Source organism: Typopeltis vanoorti, chromosome 11 (assembly GCF_054136105.1).
Source record: "Typopeltis vanoorti isolate ZY-2024b chromosome 11, IOZ_Tvanoo_1.0, whole genome shotgun sequence".
Taxonomy (NCBI): Eukaryota; Metazoa; Arthropoda; class Arachnida; order Uropygi; family Thelyphonidae; genus Typopeltis; species Typopeltis vanoorti.
Window position 1 is genome coordinate 32,113,692 of NC_143559.1, and position 20,673 is coordinate 32,134,364.

General features: G+C 34.6%; 1 protein-coding gene across 1 annotated transcript in view; it reads left to right on the forward strand.

The window, feature by feature from the left end:
• LOC150101419 (mediator of RNA polymerase II transcription subunit 6-like) overlaps positions 1 to 20,673 on the forward strand; it is a 72,112-nt gene that overhangs the window by 12,457 nt on the left and 38,982 nt on the right. The window contains exons 3-4 of the mRNA XM_090400314.1: positions 2,444 to 2,535; positions 13,172 to 13,254. Coding sequence (XP_090256440.1) covers positions 2,444 to 2,535; positions 13,172 to 13,254 — 175 coding nt within the window. The remainder of the gene's footprint in view (positions 1 to 2,443; positions 2,536 to 13,171; positions 13,255 to 20,673) is intronic.

A 20,673-nucleotide genomic window follows, 5' to 3' on the forward strand; every position in this document is an offset into this window, starting at 1 on the left:
TCAATTAAATAATTTGTCCCTACCACCACCACCACCACCACTAACTCTCTTACTCATTTCCTCCTCATATCCAAAGCATGAATTGTCTTGCTCATTCTCCCTTGTAGAAAGCAGACCATATGGTCTCTCTCATTACTAAACCTCTAATAATGGAATCTCCATACATTGCTATTCTGTTTATCTTTTTTTTTTCCTTTCATTCTATCCTTTTGTACTTCATTTGCTTCTGCTAAATGTTTAATATCACTTCTCATATTCCTCGTTTTATTTTGAGCAACTCTCTCTTCAAATCTTGCATTCTGGCAATTTCACTCTGTTGCTCTCTCTCTCTCATTCTGTAGTTTCTTCATTCCTACTTCTTCTCACTTCCATATCCACTTATTTTCATTTCTTCATGCATATGTTCTTTCACTCCCTCACTCACTTACCCCATTTACACAAACTTTCATTCCTTCAGTCTGTTTGGCATTCACTGATAACTTGTAGTCTAACAAAATATTACACTTTCTACAAATTCATACCTTGTTATTTCATGTTCAGTCTCTCCTCAAACACATTTTGCCACAAACATGTTGCGTTCATGACATCAAACCATCTTCAAAATATTTTCATTAAATATGCAGACTTTGAAATAAATGGCTCAGTAAACAGATACAGGTGCACGTGAAGAACTTCTGTTAATCCTTATCAATTAATGAAGTAGCATTTGATTTTGCTAAATATTTTAAGCTGTCATGTTTTCTTATCACATCATTGTAATAAGAAAAGTCACAGAGTAACGATGTCTAAAAGACATTGAGCCTCATGCATGATGATGATAGTGATGAATGTATTATAACTTGAAGACTGTTTTTTGTTCCTCCAATAAAGCTAATATTCATGCTTTTTTGTTGGGGGGGGGGGATTAGTGTGAACATCATTGAAACAAGATTGTTTCACCTTGGACATTGCAATTCCAGCCATTTGAAACATAACATAACAAGCAGAGATAAGGGAGTTATAATTCCTTTTTGTAAATCTTGATATGACCACATCTGGATTACTGTGCTTAGGTCTGGTCACCTGGGTTTCTTGAGGGTGAGGAAGTGGTGGAGAGGATCCAGAGGTGAGTAACCAAGATGGTGAGTGGTCTGTGGAATGCTCCATATGGGTTAGATTGAGGATTTATGGATGGCAAAAGTTGGTTGATTAGTGACAAAGGGGGAGTATGAGAGAAACATTTAAGTTACTTAAAGGATATTATAGGATCGATGCAGGAGACATGTTTCAGCACCTGGCTAGAGTGGACAGAAAAAGAGGTTCTGTCCCTGGAAGTTGGGTAGGAATGTTGTTAGCAAGGTTGTGAGGATTAGGGGTTTTTTTTTCTTGAAGAGTGGTGAATGAATGGAATGGGTTGCCCAAGTCAGCTATGAGTGCTTTGTCTGTTAATAGTTTCAAGAAGAGGTATGATAAATATTGTGTTGATAGTTTGGATCTCCCATGGTGAGCATTAGGATTCCGGGGAGGTGCATGTGCAATAATAGTGGACTAAATCTTGGCTAGAGTGGACAGAACAAAAGGTTCTGACCCTGGAAGTTGGGTAGGAATGTAGTTAGCAAGGGTGTGAGGATTAGGGTTTTTTTTGCATGAAGAGTGGTGAATGGATGGAATTGGTTGTCCAAGTCAGCTGTGAGTGCTTTGTCTGTTAATGGTTTCAAGAAGAGGTATGATAAATATTGTGTTGATAGTTTGGAAATCCTATAGTGAGCATTAGGATTCCGAGGAGGTGCTCGTGCAATAATAATAATTATATCTTTCTGTAGAATGTATGATAAAAGATAATACATGACTGTGAAACCTGCAGAAGACAGGACTGAAAAACTACATTGTTGATGTATTCATCAAAATTGGGGATTCTGATGGTAATTTTGAACTTCTTTCTTCTGCAGAATACCTACATGTGTTGATCTTTCAAATAAACAATTCCAGTATACTAACACTGAACTTTCTTATACTGTTTGCTATAACAGTATTTTTGGGATACCTTATATCAATCATAAATAAATATTAGCACAGGTGATTATTATAATTTATTCTTTTATTTTCAGATTTCTAATTCCATATAAATTCAATTTTAGTGTAATATTTATAACCAATGCAGTAGGTAACATTAGTTATGATTACTGGTTCATGAATGCATATATATGTTATATTCAGTTATGATTGACTATAACATATGCATATTATAGTCACTCCCCACTATAGCAAACTCCTGAAGGCCAACAAATAGTTGATTATACTGGAAGGTTTGTCACAGTGAATTTCTTTTAGAATAATGTGATATTATGTTATTATTTTTGCCAAGAGTTTTTGGTATAGTAAGTGTTTGCTGTAGTGAAGATTTGATTGCATTTTTAGCAAGTGGCACAATAAATTAATTTTTAAAAGTGTTTTAATTCATTAGAAATATGACTGGCCTGGAATACTATCTTCTACATGTTCAAGAACCTATTCTTTATGTGATTAGAAAACAACACAGGCATTCACCAACACAAGGTAAATCTTATATAAGAGTTTTGATTTATGAAAATTTGACTTTATCTTGATATAATTTTCATGCTAGCATTTTAATTATGTTGATCTAACACGACTTCAGTCAGAAACAAAGAGTTTTTAGAATTTGATATTTTTAAATAGATACTTAGGCCTGATCTGAAATGAACTCTTACTGTAGAAAAAATTGTAGGGCCTAGAGCATTTGTTTGTTAGAGGAAAGTTTGCTATAGTGAATTTCCTTTAAATTATAGTAGTAGTGTTGCTACTTTGGCTAGGACTTCTCAGTAATTCATTATAGTGAATGAGTTTGTGCTTAGCACTTGATGCACTGTGAGTTGATCGACTATGCATGAGTTTAGTAATAACAGTTTAAAGTAATGTCTGTTCTCACTTCATTGCCTTAAGTGACTGCCACTCACAAAAGGCTTTTGGCTTCTAGTACATTAATATTAGTCCTGTGGATAGGCTAAGGATTAGATAAGCTGGAAACTCTGTTCTAAAAACTAAACATAACATTTACAAGCCATTTCAGCTTCCAGTAATAGTTGTCTCACACTGGACAAAGAAAATCATCTCCACCTAAATGCATCCATAAAAATCCATGGACATAGTGGAATTTCAGTCTACAGCCAAGCTCTCTTTTATGTTTTATCTATTCTTGTGCTTGAAAATGAATAGCAACCAAGCCCTTCAAAAGCAGAAAACTTAAAAACTTAAATCAATGAAGAAATTATCAGAGATAACCATAAAAAGATGCCTTTCATAATCATCTTCTTGTATAGCATTTCATTCATTATCACAATAACTGAACCTAGAACCATTTTTGGTTTTTGCACTCTGAACATTTAGTTTTATCTGAAAATGATCTGATTAAAGCCAAAGTTGAGTTGATGTGAGAAATTTTAGTTGAGATCTTAAATATCACATTTCATTAAATTCTATCAAGTTAGTCATTTTGTGAGTCAGTGTCTAATTGTATCCAAAATTGATTTGCATGAACATATACTAAATGTCAAAATTTATTAACTTCCGTGAAGTGAAAGCAGAGTTATTGTTTAGTATAACTTCGAAATGTTTTGCAAGATTTCATCTCTGCAATGTAACAAAAATGGAAATTGAGATAACAAGATAATTTTTTGTGAGGTTTTGAAATAGCACATTTGAATGAAATAAAGGTCTGTCTGGCCAGAGCTGAGGAATAACATGTACAGGCTGACAAAACAAAATATAATTGATGTCTGTGAATTTTTCTGGCACATCTATGGTTGGTGGCGCTAGTGTCCTTGGTAAATGTGGCGGTCGAGTTAAGCTAGTCTAGAAAACGTGTTTTTAAAGTTAAATATAGTGTGGCTTTTTGTCACAAATTGTGCTAAAATTGTGCATCGGTTAGAAACAAGTGTCCTTCAGTGGTATTATTGTTTAGAACTGTGTTGTATATATTGTGTTTTCACTGCCGTTTGTTTCACTATATCAACGTGTAAAGATGGCGTCCAACAAGAAACGTACGTCAGCGGCGCGCAGGACTTCTACTATTACACGAAAGGCTGGCTCAGCGTTAGATTTTTCGCAATGGATGCGTTGCGGAAACTGCTACATGTATGCACCGAAAAATGTGAAGGATCTGTGGTCGGTCTGGCAAAATGAAAAGAAAGAAAATGTCGACGTATGTGAGAAGTGTCGGGATAGGCTGGAGCGTTTAGGAATGGAAGCTGACATCGGGACCGTAGCGGAAGAACTTCGGCGGGAGTTTATGAAAATGAAAAATGACCTTCATCTTCTTCATGAGGAAGTGGAAGTGATCGGTAAGGAGATACTGGAAGTTAAAGCTGAGTTTAATGTGTTAAACAGAGAAATTAGGACTATAGAGATTACTTTAGCTGAAGTAACTAGAACTGGATTACATATGGGTGAGTCTTTGGTGAATGATTCAGTAATAAATAGTATGGGAGTGATTGGGAGTCAACATAATAAAACCACAAGTGGCCAAGAAGAAATGAGATGTAGTGAGAGTGGGGGGGTAAGTAATAGAGAGTTGAGTAATGAAGCTGGGAGAGTCATGCTGAATAGTGTAGAGAATGAGTCCATGAGTGTGAACTTGAATGAAGTTAATAGTGGTAAAATATATGGTGATTCTATGATTAAGGGTATGGAGAGTGGTATGCATGAGGAGTGCTTGGCTGATGGTACAATAGAAAGAGTGGCTTTAGCAATAAAGAGAGGGCATGAAACAGACAAGATGATAGTTATGGTGGGTACGAATGACCTGAGAGGTAGTATAAATCGGGTAGGAAAAGATTTAAGAACATTATTAGATATTGTGAAGAGGAAAAGTGTCAATGGGAGAATAGTGTGTGTGCTGCCTCGTTTTGACAATTACGAGTTAAGTAGACGAGCAATGATAATGAATGATATGATTGCAAGAATGTGCAGAAAAAGAGGTCTGGAGTTTGTTGATGTTTGGAGTGTGTTTGAAGGAAAAAGGCAGTTGTATGCTAGAGATGGACTGCATCTTAACATGGAAGGACATAAGAGATTGAAGAAGTTATTGTTTTCTGAACAGGTTGAAGTTATTGGGCAGGGAAACTAATATTGAAAAGGTTGAGTGTAAGAGAGAGAAACTTTAGCACTGATTGTGTATTTATTGATCCTTATAGGCAGAATAAATTGCAGAAGAGAGGGGGAAAAAATCGGCATAGGACTACGGTAGTTAGTGACTTATATATCAGTTCTAAAGCCAGTACAAGATCTAGAGGGAATCTGCAATTTTTGTATACCAATGCTAGAAGCATTAGAAATAAGAGAGAAGAATTTTTGGCATTAGTCAGTGAAATCTCACCAAAAGTTGTAGGCATTAGTGAAACTTGGCTGTCAGCAGAAGATGTGGTCACTGGAATTGAATGTGATGGGTACAGTATTTTCAGGGAGGATAGAGAAGATAGAACAGGAGGAGGAGTACTGTTGATGATAGCTGATGTGTTGCAGCCAAAGAAAGTAGTATATCATGATGATAGACATGTGAATGAGAGTTCATTTGAGGCAGTCTGGTGCGAAATAGTGACCAACGCAACCAAATATACAGTTGGATGCTGCTATAGGCCAGGGAGTACAGGGGGAGATATTGAATTCATGCATCAGCAACTTAGTGCAATGAGTGAAGGCTTAGTGATTATTATGGGGGATTTTAATTATGGTGATATCAATTGGAAGGAGGAAATATCACGTAGCAAAAAGGAAATGGAGTTCACACATCTGCTACGAGATAATTACTTGAAACAGCACGTAACTGAAGGGACACGTGGTGTGAGAGTGTTGGACCTGGTTATTGGTTCAGAGGTTATGTGCATAAGTAAGGTGACCTCGTTACCTCCAGTTGGTGAAAGCGATCATGTGGTATTGACTTGGGAGGTTGCAAAATCTGTGGATTTTTCTATTAAGAAGGGGTATGTACGAAACTACAGGTTAGGCAATTATAACAAGCTTCGGAGTGAGCTTGCAGCCATCCCATGGCAGAACATATTGCAAGGGAAAGATGTTAGCAGTGCTTGGGATAAAATCAGTGGGTATCTGAGGAAAGCAATATCAGATTGTGTCCCCATGGTCAGGAGGTCAAACAAGGCAGGCATTAGATGGATGAGCAGTAGTATCAAGCTTGAACTACAAAAAAAAGAAAATGTTATGGAGAATTTACAAGGAGAAGGGCGATCAGGACACCCATGAGCAGTACAAGGCTCAAGCTAGGAAGGTTACCAGCATAGTAAGAAAAGCTAAATCAGATTATGAGAAGACCTTAGCCAAAGAGATCAAGGGTAATCCCAAAGAGTTCTTCCGCTATGTGGCAAGTAAGAGGAAGAATGACTTCGGAAGGATAACCTTAGTGGGTGCTGATGGTATTGAGGTGACAAAATCAGATGTAATAGTCGAGTTACTGAGTGATCACTTCTCAAAAGTCTATCACCCAAGTGAGGATATCTCTATACCTATAGCAATACCTAATGTGAGAATTGAAGCTAAAGAATCAGAGGTATTAAATATATTGCGAAACTTAAATGCAAACACTGCGGTAGGCTTAGATGGAATATCAGCTCGGGTGTTGCGTGAATGTGCAAATGAATTGTCAACCCCTCTTACCTGGATATTTAATTTAAGTTTGAACTCTGGTATGGTCCCTAGGGAGTGGAAGTTAGGCAAAGTGGTTCCTTTGCATAAGGGTGGCTCTAAAACTGCAGTATTGAATTACAGACCAATCACCATCTCAGGAGTAGTGGTAAAAGTATTGGAAAAGTTGGTTAAAGACAAAATTCAAGAATGGGTGGATCAGGATATGATACTCTATAGAGGCCAACATGGTTTTGTTAAAGGTAGATCCTGCCTTAGCAATCTATTAACTATCCATAATAGAATAACATCAGAGTTGGACAAAGGAACTGGCTACACAGTGGTACTTCTGGATTTTGCTAAGGCTTTTGACAGGATACCCCATAGAACACTGTTACGCAAATTGGAGCAGATGGGAATGGATATTAAATTGGTGATATGGATAGGAGAATGGCTCAGGGAGAGATACCATAAGGTGGTGTATGGAGGAGCCGAGTCCAGAATGAGGCAGGTGACCAGTGGTGTGCCTCAGGGCTCTGTGCTTGGGCCAATGTTGTTTAATTTGTATATAAATGATATAGGAAACGGCTTAAAGGGAGATATTCAGTTGTTTGCTGATGATGCAAAGTTGTGTAGTGCAATAAAAAATCAAGCTGATGTTGAAAGTTTGCAGGAGGATTTAAATAAGCTGGTAAAATGGGCAAAAGAAAATGGATGTCAGTTCAATGTGGAAAAGTGTAAAGTCTTGCATTTTGGGATTAAAAGATTACCAGCTGTGTACTACATAGATGGAAAGGTACTCCAAGAGATTGATGAGGCTAGGGACTTAGGGGTATTGGTAGATAAGGAGATGAAGTTCAGAGGACACATTGCTAAGGTGTCCAAGATTGCACATAGGATTACTTGGTTGTTGAGGAAACACACTGACATCCAGAGATAAAGAGGTTATTATTCCCCTTTATAAAGCATTGATACTTCCACATTTGGATTACTGTGCTCAGGTCTGGTCACCTGGATTCCTTGGAGATGAGGAGGCTGTGGAGAGGGTTTCAGAGAAGAGTGACCAAGTTGGTGAGTGATATAAAAAAATGCTCCCTACATTGATAGATTGAGAGCTTGTGGATTGCAGAGATTGGCTGATAGGCGAAGAAGAGGGGATATGATAGAAACATTCAAATTACTAAAAGGTTTTTATAGGATTGATGCAGGGGAAATGTTTCAGCTGTGTGATAGTGATGGAAGAACAAGAGGTCATCTCTGGAATTTAAAGAAGAGTGTGGTTAACAAAGGTGTCAGAACAAGGTTTTTTGCCTGGAGGGTGGTGAATGAGTGGAATTCATTGCCTGACTTTGTTGTGAGCTCTTCATCTGTAAATGAATTCAAGAAGAGATATGACAGATATTGTTTTGCTAGTTTGGGTCTCCCGCGATGAGTCTACTGACTCCATGGAGATACCCGTAATAATAATAATAATAATAATAATAATTATCCAGTGCTAATGGCTACATATCGAAAAAACTCTCTGGGATTTAATTTTTTATTTATTTTTATTTTTTATTGTGACATTATTAGTTTAACTACACTTTTGCTACCCTTACAAGCAAGTCAACTTCCTTATCTGCTCTTTGTATTCTCATTAGATTATTACTACTCATCTTGCACTTCCTCCATAATGGCCTCTTCTTCTCCCCAGTTGCATGCCTAATTTTTTTTGTTCATTCATTTCACACTTACTTTATTTAACTTCCTGACTCTTGGAATACATTCTAACATTGCTTTTGCCAGATAGTTCTTGAGTAGAGCCCAAGCAGCATTAATAATTGTACCAGAAATGATTGTTTGAAAATTACTACCTTTGAGAAATAAAAAAGTTCAGTGATTAAACTCAGTATGAGAGAAATATCAGTAGTAAAATACATAAAATATTTAGACATAATACACCACCTAGCTTTAATCTCCTCTGATAATTTTTTACAGTATATGGCTACTATTTAAATAAATCACTTGTTCTAATAGATATGTCATTAAAAAAGAATAAACAAAAAAATAAAAGAATAATAGACCAGTACTGGTTATGTAACATTTTTGCAACTGTTCATGTGTAGAGCATAGTTGCAAAAGTGATAGAACATGTGTCCCTAGGTTGAAAGAACCAGGATTTAAATCCAGAGATGCACAGAACTTTTATAAGGCTTTTCAGTTAAAGGTGAGTTAGCTAGTGTAGGATATCTATATTAAAATTCAAATATGCCACAAATTAAAAAAAAAATTAATTGGGTTTAAAGTTAAGAAGTTAATAATACAGTATTATTTTATAAAGTTATTATTTAAACATTTGTTTATTTTTTGTATGTTGTGAGCAAAATGTTTTGGGATTTTATTTTTATTTACTGAAGTCTTGCTTAGATATAAAATAAATTTATTTAAATTAGATATTAGAGTATAATTGTAATGTTGTATGGGCTGTCAGATTTTTGAAATGTTTGTGCTTTTACATTGTTAAAAAAAAAATCATTGTTTTCAATTTATGAGAGAAGCCGAAGTCGCTGCTATAGTTCATGTTGCTGGAATAATTACATGAACTCACCTTATTGCTTAAGATATTATAAAATGAAGAAATGTCATAATATCTGCTCCTTTCATTGCTAAGTTAAAATAAAGTATCTGTTTTGCACTATGAAAGGAATTTTATCATTGTTTCAAACACAATGAAACCAGTAATGGGTAGGGCACAGTGATGCACTCAAGCAGAAGTTGTTCTACTGTATTTCTGAGCATGAGCAAAAGTGAATATGATAGAAACATTCAAATTACTAAAAGGTTTTTATAGGATTGATGCAGGGGAAATGTTTCAGCTGTGTGATAGTGATGGAAGAACAAGAGGTCATCTCTGGAATTTAAAGAAGAGTGTGGTTAACAAAGGTGTCAGAACAAGGTTTTTTGCCTGGAGGGTGGTGAATGAGTGGAATTCATTGCCTGACTTTGTTGTGAGCTCTTCATCTGTAAATGAATTCAAGAAGAGATATGACAGATATTGTTTTGCTAGTTTGGGTCTCCCGCGATGAGTCTACTGACTCCATGGAGATACCCGTAATAATAATAATAATAATAATAATAATTATCCAGTGCTAATGGCTACATATCGAAAAAACTCTCTGGGATTTAATTTTTTATTTATTTTTATTTTTTATTGTGACATTATTAGTTTAACTACACTTTTGCTACCCTTACAAGCAAGTCAACTTCCTTATCTGCTCTTTGTATTCTCATTAGATTATTACTACTCATCTTGCACTTCCTCCATAATGGCCTCTTCTTCTCCCCAGTTGCATGCCTAATTTTTTTTGTTCATTCATTTCACACTTACTTTATTTAACTTCCTGACTCTTGGAATACATTCTAACATTGCTTTTGCCAGATAGTTCTTGAGTAGAGCCCAAGCAGCATTAATAATTGTACCAGAAATGATTGTTTGAAAATTACTACCTTTGAGAAATAAAAAAGTTCAGTGATTAAACTCAGTATGAGAGAAATATCAGTAGTAAAATACATAAAATATTTAGACATAATACACCACCTAGCTTTAATCTCCTCTGATAATTTTTTACAGTATATGGCTACTATTTAAATAAATCACTTGTTCTAATAGATATGTCATTAAAAAAGAATAAACAAAAAAATAAAAGAATAATAGACCAGTACTGGTTATGTAACATTTTTGCAACTGTTCATGTGTAGAGCATAGTTGCAAAAGTGATAGAACATGTGTCCCTAGGTTGAAAGAACCAGGATTTAAATCCAGAGATGCACAGAACTTTTATAAGGCTTTTCAGTTAAAGGTGAGTTAGCTAGTGTAGGATATCTATATTAAAATTCAAATATGCCACAAATTAAAAAAAAAATTAATTGGGTTTAAAGTTAAGAAGTTAATAATACAGTATTATTTTATAAAGTTATTATTTAAACATTTGTTTATTTTTTGTATGTTGTGAGCAAAATGTTTTGGGATTTTATTTTTATTTACTGAAGTCTTGCTTAGATATAAAATAAATTTATTTAAATTAGATATTAGAGTATAATTGTAATGTTGTATGGGCTGTCAGATTTTTGAAATGTTTGTGCTTTTACATTGTTAAAAAAAAAATCATTGTTTTCAATTTATGAGAGAAGCCGAAGTCGCTGCTATAGTTCATGTTGCTGGAATAATTACATGAACTCACCTTATTGCTTAAGATATTATAAAATGAAGAAATGTCATAATATCTGCTCCTTTCATTGCTAAGTTAAAATAAAGTATCTGTTTTGCACTATGAAAGGAATTTTATCATTGTTTCAAACACAATGAAACCAGTAATGGGTAGGGCACAGTGATGCACTCAAGCAGAAGTTGTTCTACTGTATTTCTGAGCATGAGCAAAAGTGAAATGAACATTAACTGGCATCACTAAGTTCAGCTGTTGGAGAATCTATGGTTTCAATATATGAAGACTGATAGAAGAAATCTATAAAAAGAGATAAGTGTGAAGCTTATTGCAGTAATTAATCCACATAGGATTTATTCAGTTAAAACTGAAAGAAACTTTATTGTTCTCACATTCATATATAAATGGGCCCAATAAAGTTTTTTTTTTTTAAAAAAAAAAATAGTATTCTGAGTGTGAAAGGTGATTTAAAGCTGTTGATAAAGTTTAGTTATTTCTTCAACGACCTATGCTGATACTTTCGATATGAAAGTGAATTTATTCTAAAGTGATGCAGCTATTGATAAAGTTTTAGTAATTTTTATGGATTCCTGTGAATCTAAGAGAAAGTTCTGTAGGAAGCAAGAAACTGGGGTTCCAGAAGTTTTATCCATAAAGGATAATTGTTGGTTTGTGTGTAATTGAAAGTAGAAGTGTAAAAAAGAGTGATTTGTGATTTGAAGTATATATTGGTGCTTATGTTATTAAGAAATATTGGTGTATATTTGTGTTCTTTTTGTAAATAAAATTTTTTTTTCTTCTGGTTATAAAGGTGTCTGAAGACTTAATCTCATAATGAGTTAAATGGTTCTTCTTCTTCTTTCTAGTGTTTTTTCCTGCTTAATGCAGGGTCCCCTATTTTTCCTTATTACGACTTTTCAATCTCCTAATGCCAGACTCACAGAGTCTGGCATTGGTAGGATACATATCCTTGTGTGAGAAGAAGGTGAAAGACGATCAAAAACAACCAGGCAGGACTCAAACCTGCAGCATCTTGGCTGGAGAGTAGATGCACTAACCACTTGGCCAACCAGGCTGGCTGCTAAATTGTTATTAGGTTAATTTAAGAGGATAAGTTATATATGTGATATGCTGTGATATGAATCTAGTGTAAGCTTAATTTGGAGTTTAGTTTCAGGCATTCTTTTTATTTTGAAATGTAGAGTTAAACCACTCAGAATCAAGAAAGTGATTTACTATTGATGCAGTTTGCAAGATTACTGGCAAAAGAAAGACCCCCTTCCCCCCAATCAACACTAGTTTTGTAGAAGTGGTAGGGATTTTTTCCCTTCTGGAAACTTTTTACCTCTGCAAAATTTACATTCCAGATGGAGTGTACTCATAATTGCAGAAAGTTTTTAGTTTTTCCTGCTTGGTTACTTTACAAAGTTAAATATACTGACAAATAATTATATTATTTGTTTTAATCCTTTATCCAAGTATAAGCATACAAAGTTTGCACATGAGGTTTCTTCACAACTAGCCTGGTTGCACTTAGAGGCTGTTGACTTAACATCATTGCCTCAGTGTATTACATTGTAAAACACATTCTTTTGGATATGTATGTTGCTATGCATTATGAGAAGGGCCACTACCCATAATGGTTTTGACATTTGTTGAGGTTTCATTGGTTAGAGCTAGACTCGGGAAGCTACTGAAGCTAAATCAATGCAAAAATTATATTTCTATATGCAAGTAGTAACATTATCTATCACTATATTATTAAAATATGAATCAGAGATGGTTGTATAAAGTTTTTCTGCTTGGTTACAATGTAAATTCTACTTGACAAGAAATTGTATTCTTCTTTTAATCCTTTTCTACAGTGAAACTGAACGAAACCAAGCAGTAATAAAAAAGAAAAGAAAAATAGTCTTTTTATATAAAACCCCATTGATACTTTATAAATCAATCATATTTTATTATAAAAAGCAAACGGCAATGAAAATAAGTATGGCTTACCACAGTTCTCTTACAATATAAACATGTGGAGAAACTTCTGCAGTGTTATTTTTGAATCATTTTTTTTTTCTAACAAATGTTGGTTTCCATCTTATATAAAAAAAAAAATAATAATTGTTGTAATTGCACATTTGTTGGTATTTCACAGCTTAAGGACTGTATAAAATTGCATTTTTTAATATCTTCATCAAAATCCACCTTTTTAAATAAATAATTGAAATAAGTACATTTATTAAATATTAAAACACTTTTATGAATTTTCAGAATATATGAATTATTTAAATACAAATGTTCTTGATAACTGAATAAGATTTTTTTTTTTTTATTGTTGTTTTTAGTGACTCCTCTTGCAGATTATTATATTCTGGCAGGGATAGTATACCAAGCTCCAGACTTGAATTCAGTTATAAACTCACGAATGGTATTCCTTTTATCTCTTTACAAATTAAACTTAACATTTGATTTACACAAGTTTTTTGCATAAATATATTTTTATTTTCAGTTATTTAGAAAAACACAGTCAACTGTCACCTTAGAAAACTCATAGGATCACCTCAGGAAACAGTTTGTTATAGTAGGCAGTTGGTATGGTGAATTTCTACTACCATAACATTCTCAACCATTCTTTAATTGAGACATTTTGACAGTGTTATCGTGAGTTGACAGTATTTTGTAAAGTTGATAATTTTACTTCAGAAGATAGATGATGCTAATAATATCAAAGCTTTGTGATATCTTTTTTCCCCATACAATTCTGATGCCATTTATTTACTCCACTACTTTTTTTTCGAATCAAGATGACTCCTTAATTATTTTTATTTAATAGACTGCTTGCAATCCAAATTCCTGATAGGTAGCTACTTAGTGTGTGTGTGCTGTGATAGTATCACATGATCAAGTTATTATTAACTAGTTTTATTTCAAATGAATCTTATTTGTTATGACTCTAGTATCATCACATTTCACATCATTCCACCTAGATCTTAGACTTTCTGTGGTTCTTTTTCCTGCCATTTTGTAGATTAGTTTAGTCTACACAGTCTCGAATGCTGATAATATCAAGGCTTTGTGATATCTTTTTTTTTTCATATAATTCTGTCATTGATGCCATTTATTTACTCCACTACTTTTTTTTCGAACTCTCACATCTGTGATTTCTAGACTATTAGGACTGTCTTATTTCTAACCCAGATCTCATATCCATAAGTTAAAATAGGTTTGGATACTGTCTTTTTTATACTGCTAGTCTGGTGTTTTGGTTAATTTCTCTTTTACTCCATATAATTTTATTTAACTGGCTTCCCATCATATCAGCTTTATTTATTCTGTTATTCATTTCCAAATTTAATTCAAATTGTTGTTGATTTTCACACCAAATTTGTTATTGCAGTGAATCAGTTTAGTTAGTCTAGAAAACTTGTACTGGATTTATTTAGGAGTATAATTTTATCTGCATAAATTAAAGCGTTATGTTAAATATCTTCAATTTTGATATTAGATTTAATCCTACTTTGTCTCATAATGTAATCTATATCTCATGCAACCTAGTGGATAATATATCTTCTTCTTCTTCTGCAGCTTGTCCCACTTAAGTAGGGTTGCTGTTTGTAGTGAGTTTCTTCCATATCCTCCTGTCTTTGGCTGTAACTACATCCAAGTTCTTCATCCTCAAGTCCTCCTCCACCATCTCCCTCCATCTTTTCTTTGGCCACCCGCACTTTCTCCTCCCTTGCACCTCCATCCGCATGACCTTTCTTCCCACATACTCATCCTCCCTCCTTATCACATGACCAAACCATCTCAACCTTGCCTCCTGTATCTTTCCTCCTAAGTTCGTAACTTTCACTGTTCCCCTCACATAGGCATTTCTCAGACAATCCTTTCTAGTCACACTGCACATTCACCTAAGCATTCTCATCTCTGCTACCTCCATCCTGCTGATGTTATTTTTCCTCAGGGCCACAGTTTCCATAGCATATGTCATAGCTGGTCTCGCTACTATCCTGTAGATTTTGCCTTTTAGATTGATCGGCACCCTCTTATCACACAGCACTCCAGCCATCTCTTTTCAGTTCCTCCATCCTGCTGTATCCTGCATCCCACTTCCTTCTCAGACTCTCCATCCTCTTTCACTGTTGAACCTAAATATCTAAAGTCACTGACCTTCCTGATGACATTTCCTTCTAGCTCCAGATCTGTCTCTTGGCTGCCATCCAACTTTCCAGTTTAGCTGCCTCTTCTCTTGATTCTGCACACAGCACAATGTCATCCGCATACAACATAGTCCAAGGCACGTGGTCTCTCACTTCCTCCATTGCCACCTTCATCACAATATTAAACAGGAAAGGAGTTAATGCTGACCCTTGATGCAAGCAAGCTGTCACTCGAAAGCTTTCTGTGTCTCCCAAGCAGATCCAAACTCTTGTCTTCACATTTCTGTACATCTTCTGCACCAACCTGACACATTTCTCTGGTACCTTCTTCTCTCCCTTAGACACCTCCAGACTTTTTGCCTTGGCACTCTATCATACGCTTTCTCCAGATCAATAAATACTAGATGTAGCTCCCGTTGCTTCTCTCAAAACTTTTCCATCATCTGCCGTAACCCAAAGATAGCATCTGTTGTCGATCGACCAGGCACAAAGCCAAATTGTTCCTTTGCAATCTCCACCTCCTTCCTCAGTCTTCCATCAAGAACCCTTTCTAGGATTTTCATTGTGTGGGACATCAACTTTATTCCTCTGTAATTCTTACAGTCTTGTGTATCCCCTTTACCCTTGTAGATGGGGACAAGAGTACTTTCCCTCCATTCCTCAGGTATATTTTCCTGTTAACAAACTTATTAGCAGATCCAACAGCAGGTCAATTCCCTCTCCCCCCCAGTACCTTCCATGCCTCCACTGGGATCCTGTCAGGGCCCACCGATTTTTCATTCTTCACCCTCTTTATAGCCTCCTTCACTTCAACTCTACTAATGTTCTGCACCATCCCCTCATAAGGCTGCTCATCTTCTCTGTGAGTCCTTGCATTTTCTTCATTCAAAAGCCCTTCAAAGTATATTCTCCATCTGTTTCTTATATCCACATCTCTTCTTAATATCCTTCCTCCAGAGTCTTTGATCTGCCTCACATGTAAGATGCCCTTTGATGCCTTATTTCACATTTTGCCAATCGATAATTTTTTCTCTGTCCTTCCTTTGTTTCTAATTGATCATAAAGATCTTAAAGGCCTTCACCTGTGCAACAACTCTCAGCTTCTCGCTTTGACTCATCCCACTTCTGCTTTGCCTTCCTCTTAGCTGTCACTGCTTCTTGTACATTATTATTCCACCACGAACCCGCCTTCTGCTCTCTAATTCTTCCGGATGTTTCACCAAGCACCTCAATTGCACAGCTTAGAATTGCTTTTGAATTATGTCTCCACCAATCTTGTACACTTTCTAGTCCATCCAAAATCCTCTCTGGCATCCTCTCCCTAAAACGGTTCCTCACACTCTCTTCTTTTAAGTGAAACCACTTAATTGTTTTTCCTCCCATGGCTTTCAAAGGCTGCTTATCCACTATACCAGATATGTTGTGGACTTGAATTCAACACCAGTGGTATGGATATTTGTGGATTTATTAGGTGGTAGATGAATTTCATTAAGAAATTCCTCCCCCCCCCTGCATATTGGAGACATAAAGTGACTTGAAAAAACTTCCATTTTGTCACTAGAGCACATTTTTCTAAGTATGTAACTCTTAGCTCACTCATGATATTAATACTGAAGTAGTAGTATAGTGCTTGGTGTATCTACTTCAAGAAGAACACTACACTGCCAAACTTACCTTCAAAACTCTTCTTTAGAGATGTATGATCAACAAAGTTATGTTAACCTACTGAGTTTTGGACTCTTTCAGGCTGATTACATCTCTATTTTGTTACATTGTTAGCATGCCTTAGAGGGCACACACTAGCAGAATGGTGAACTTACCAAAGAATGACTTCTCACATTCCTAGGTTGGAGTTGGATGACAATAGATTTTGTTGGGGCTCAGGTCTGCTGGTCTATGTTGGACCATAATATGTAAATTTCAGCCTGTGACTTCATACTTTTGGCATTAATAACCTTATCTAAATCCATTTTTAGTTAAATTAATGTGAGTTATGCATAATTTATATTTAATTAAAATATAATTAAATCATAAGGAAAAATATAATAACTCACCTTTAATGGAAGACATACTCACAAAACATTTAACCTCCCAACCGGCCGGTGTGGATGAAATATTCAACACTCCCTAGCTTTTTTCATGGATCAAAACTTCGTCGGCATTCTACCTTTTATCATGCCATTGCCTTCCTCCGCCGTTAATCTCGTTACGGCTATTCTATAGCATTAGTGGATTAACTGTTGCTGAGTGACCTTTGTTTCCCCTCCCCCTGTCTTTACATCTATTGTGTTGCTTAGAATTTCATTTACTGTCCTAAGTTAGTTGACCTTTCTTGCCTCTAAAATGATTTATTGTGTCTCTTCCCAAAAATTGAAACCAATTTCACATATACAAAAAAAAAATCAATCCTGAAATGCCCACTGATCAGCTTTTGCAATGAATCTATTAAGTGATAGTGAATTTGGTGTATTTTATTCTACAAATCAGTGCACCGGAAGAGATGCACTGATTGTTCTTTCACTTTACGTATAATAATTGAATAATTTTTTTTCGAATTTTAAAATTTTCAAATGTTTGCTTTGAAAATGTTATGTCAAATATTTATATTTTTAAATAATATTTATTGAAATAAATATGTCCTTTTTCTTTCGTTTCTAGCGAAATAGCATTATATGGATCATCACATTTCAGATTTAGAAACAATTTTTTGTTATTCATAAAGACAAAATAAAAAAAAATGTTAAAATGCTAAATTGCCTTACTTGGTTTCCGATTGTGTCTTTTTGGTATCAAAAATTTATATCCAATGATATTTTAGCAGTGATTCTTCCCCTTCGTCATTTATTTATTTATTTGTATTATGCATATTACGATAATATCTAGTGCATAACTTCGTAGATATGTTGAAAATATAATGTGAAAAATATCATATACGGAATGATTCAACATTTTTGCTCATTTTGAAGATTTTCTAATGCTTCCCCACCCCCACTCCTTATTCTCTCCTGGAACTGAATTGCATAACTACTCTAAATTTCTATACAGGTTTGAAAGCTTTTCTAGACAGAAAAGTCAGCTTTTCTGTCTAGAAAAGATTTTGAAATCACTGAATGACAGTGATTTCAAAATCAATTACTTAATTTTACCATTTTGACAAAAGATATACGGCAATCAGATTGTATCGTGAAGCTTCTAAATCTGTTCTATTTATTTGCAATCTAAAACCAGCTGTTCTACTGCCCGCTGAAATTATGTGAAATTTTAGAAATAATATGCTATATTTTCACCATGAAAAATTGTTTATATGCATACCACACAAAAGAAAGTTCAGTAGTATTATTCTGAAGAAAGTTCAGTAGTATTATCTTCATTATTCTGAAAATGCAAATACTTCATGATGAGACTGAATTGTTTTTCAGTCATAACATCACGAAACATTGGCGTGTTCAGAATCCAGTCTGTAGACCAATACATTTCGAGAGCGGGCTTTCGAAATGTATTTCGAAACTTCGGGTTTTTCACTTTCTTTATTCTGATATTGCATTTGAAGGATGACAGTGATTTTAAATATTAATTTCACCTGTATCCGAATATCACATAATTTCCTGATTTATAATAATCAGGAAATATGTATATTGTCTGATTTATAATTTGCTAATTTATAATAATCACCACATAGTTTCAGTATCGAAAAATTAAAGTTATGTGGAACAATTACTAGAGAAAAATAACGAATTAAATAAAAACTGTACTTATGTTTCATAACAGTTTTCGGGTGTGTGATAGTAATGCAACGGGGGGGGGGGTTAAACTATCAGAGGCGAAATAAAGTTCAATTCTATTGTAAAAATATGGAAATGAAATTTCACATTTGATATACATATTTTGAATGATAAAAATAAGCAAATGTATCGCTTACTTTAAAAATTGGAGAATAAAATATCTGAATTATGCAGAAAATATAAATTTAAATCATAATTGTTAATTTCATTTTGTAATGACCAATTATACAAGGAAACCAAGAAAGTGAAAGTACAGATTACTATACAACATGAAGAAAAAATTTAGTAATATGATTAAAGAATTTCATGTTATTCTCTATAAAGCAAAGTTGCACAAGCGTGTCCTAAAGGAAATCTGTTAAGTATTATTCGATTTCGATGGTTTTGTACAAAAATAAAATTAATATAACCTGGAACGTCGGCAGCCGGTTTTCTTTTCTTTTTTTAAAAGAATATTCCAAATAATTATCGTGAATTAATTTCTTCGAGAACAAAGAAAAATCTTTTGTCTAGTAGCGATTAGAAAAAAATTAAACTGGTTAAGTGAAGAAATTATGCAAGAGTTTTATTTTGTCCACAAATTAAAATTGTATTGTACAGTAAAAAGAGAAAACAAAAATATAAATAATTTCTCTATTTTTAGTCTATCATATATAACTAAAATCCAGTTCACCAGCATGGAACAAGAAAGTCCATTACTTGTTATAGGCAACTGAGAGGCAGCTACGAACGGGAGATAATCCGATTAACCTTTCTCTTCAGCGTGAGGGTTTATCACACCTTCTAATGGACATGACAGTCAAATTGCACTTCTTATCCAGGTTCTTTAAACAGGTGGGCTGAATCTTATCCAGATTTAGTTGGATAAGATTCAGCCCGTCCTAGCCGGTAGGAAGGTTAATAGAGTACAGTATACCAATACACTACATAACTGATTTACTAACATGTTTGCATGGGTCAAATTGTTGTTAATGTCTAAGATATCTGAGTTTCCTCAGAAAGAAAATCTTAGCATATCAGCATGTTATTTATTTATTATTTATTAGTTATTATTTAATAAATAATAACATTCATAGTCAGCTACTGGAACAAATCTGAAAATAAACCCCAACTCAACATCACCAGAGTTAAAGATCGGTACTATCAACATAAGAAGCCTGAATGGCAGAGAAATGGAGCTAGCTGAGGAATTAGATAAGTACCAGATCGACATAATAGGGGTGACTGAAACAAAAAAGACCAAAACTGGTGAGATTGTTCTGAGCAATAAATACAAAATATTATATTCAGGCAATGACAATCAAGGAAAAGAAGGAGTAGCCATAGTATTCAACATAAAATACGAGGCTAATCTTCTTGAATGGCAGTCAGTCTCAAGTAGAGTAATGTGGGCAAATATGAGAATGGGGAACTGGACAATGAGACTTATTTGTGCCTATGGTCCCACAGAAGGTTCTACTAAGGTAGAAGTGCAGGAATTTTTTGAGGCTTTAGAAAAAGCAACTGACACAAAAAAAAAATGAAAAGTTGGTCCTTGTTGGGGATCTAAATAGCAGAGTAGGAAATGATTGTGAGACATACAAAAATATTTTGGGAAAATTTGGAGAAAAGAGCAGAGCTGATAATAATGGCAAATATCTGTTGGATTTCTGCTCAGGACATGGACTGGTTATTACTAACACCATGTTCCAACATAAAAATGTGCACAAATTCACATGGAGAGAAGAGGCAAGGAATAAGAAAAGTCTCATTGACTATTTTATTGTTGATAATGATGTTTTCTCCCTGGTGCAGGACACCAGAGTGTACAGAGGATTTGAAATTGGAAGTGATCACTATTTAGTCTTGAGCAGGATAAAATTGAATTTCACATTGAAAAGAATAACATGTAAGAAAGTTTTAAAG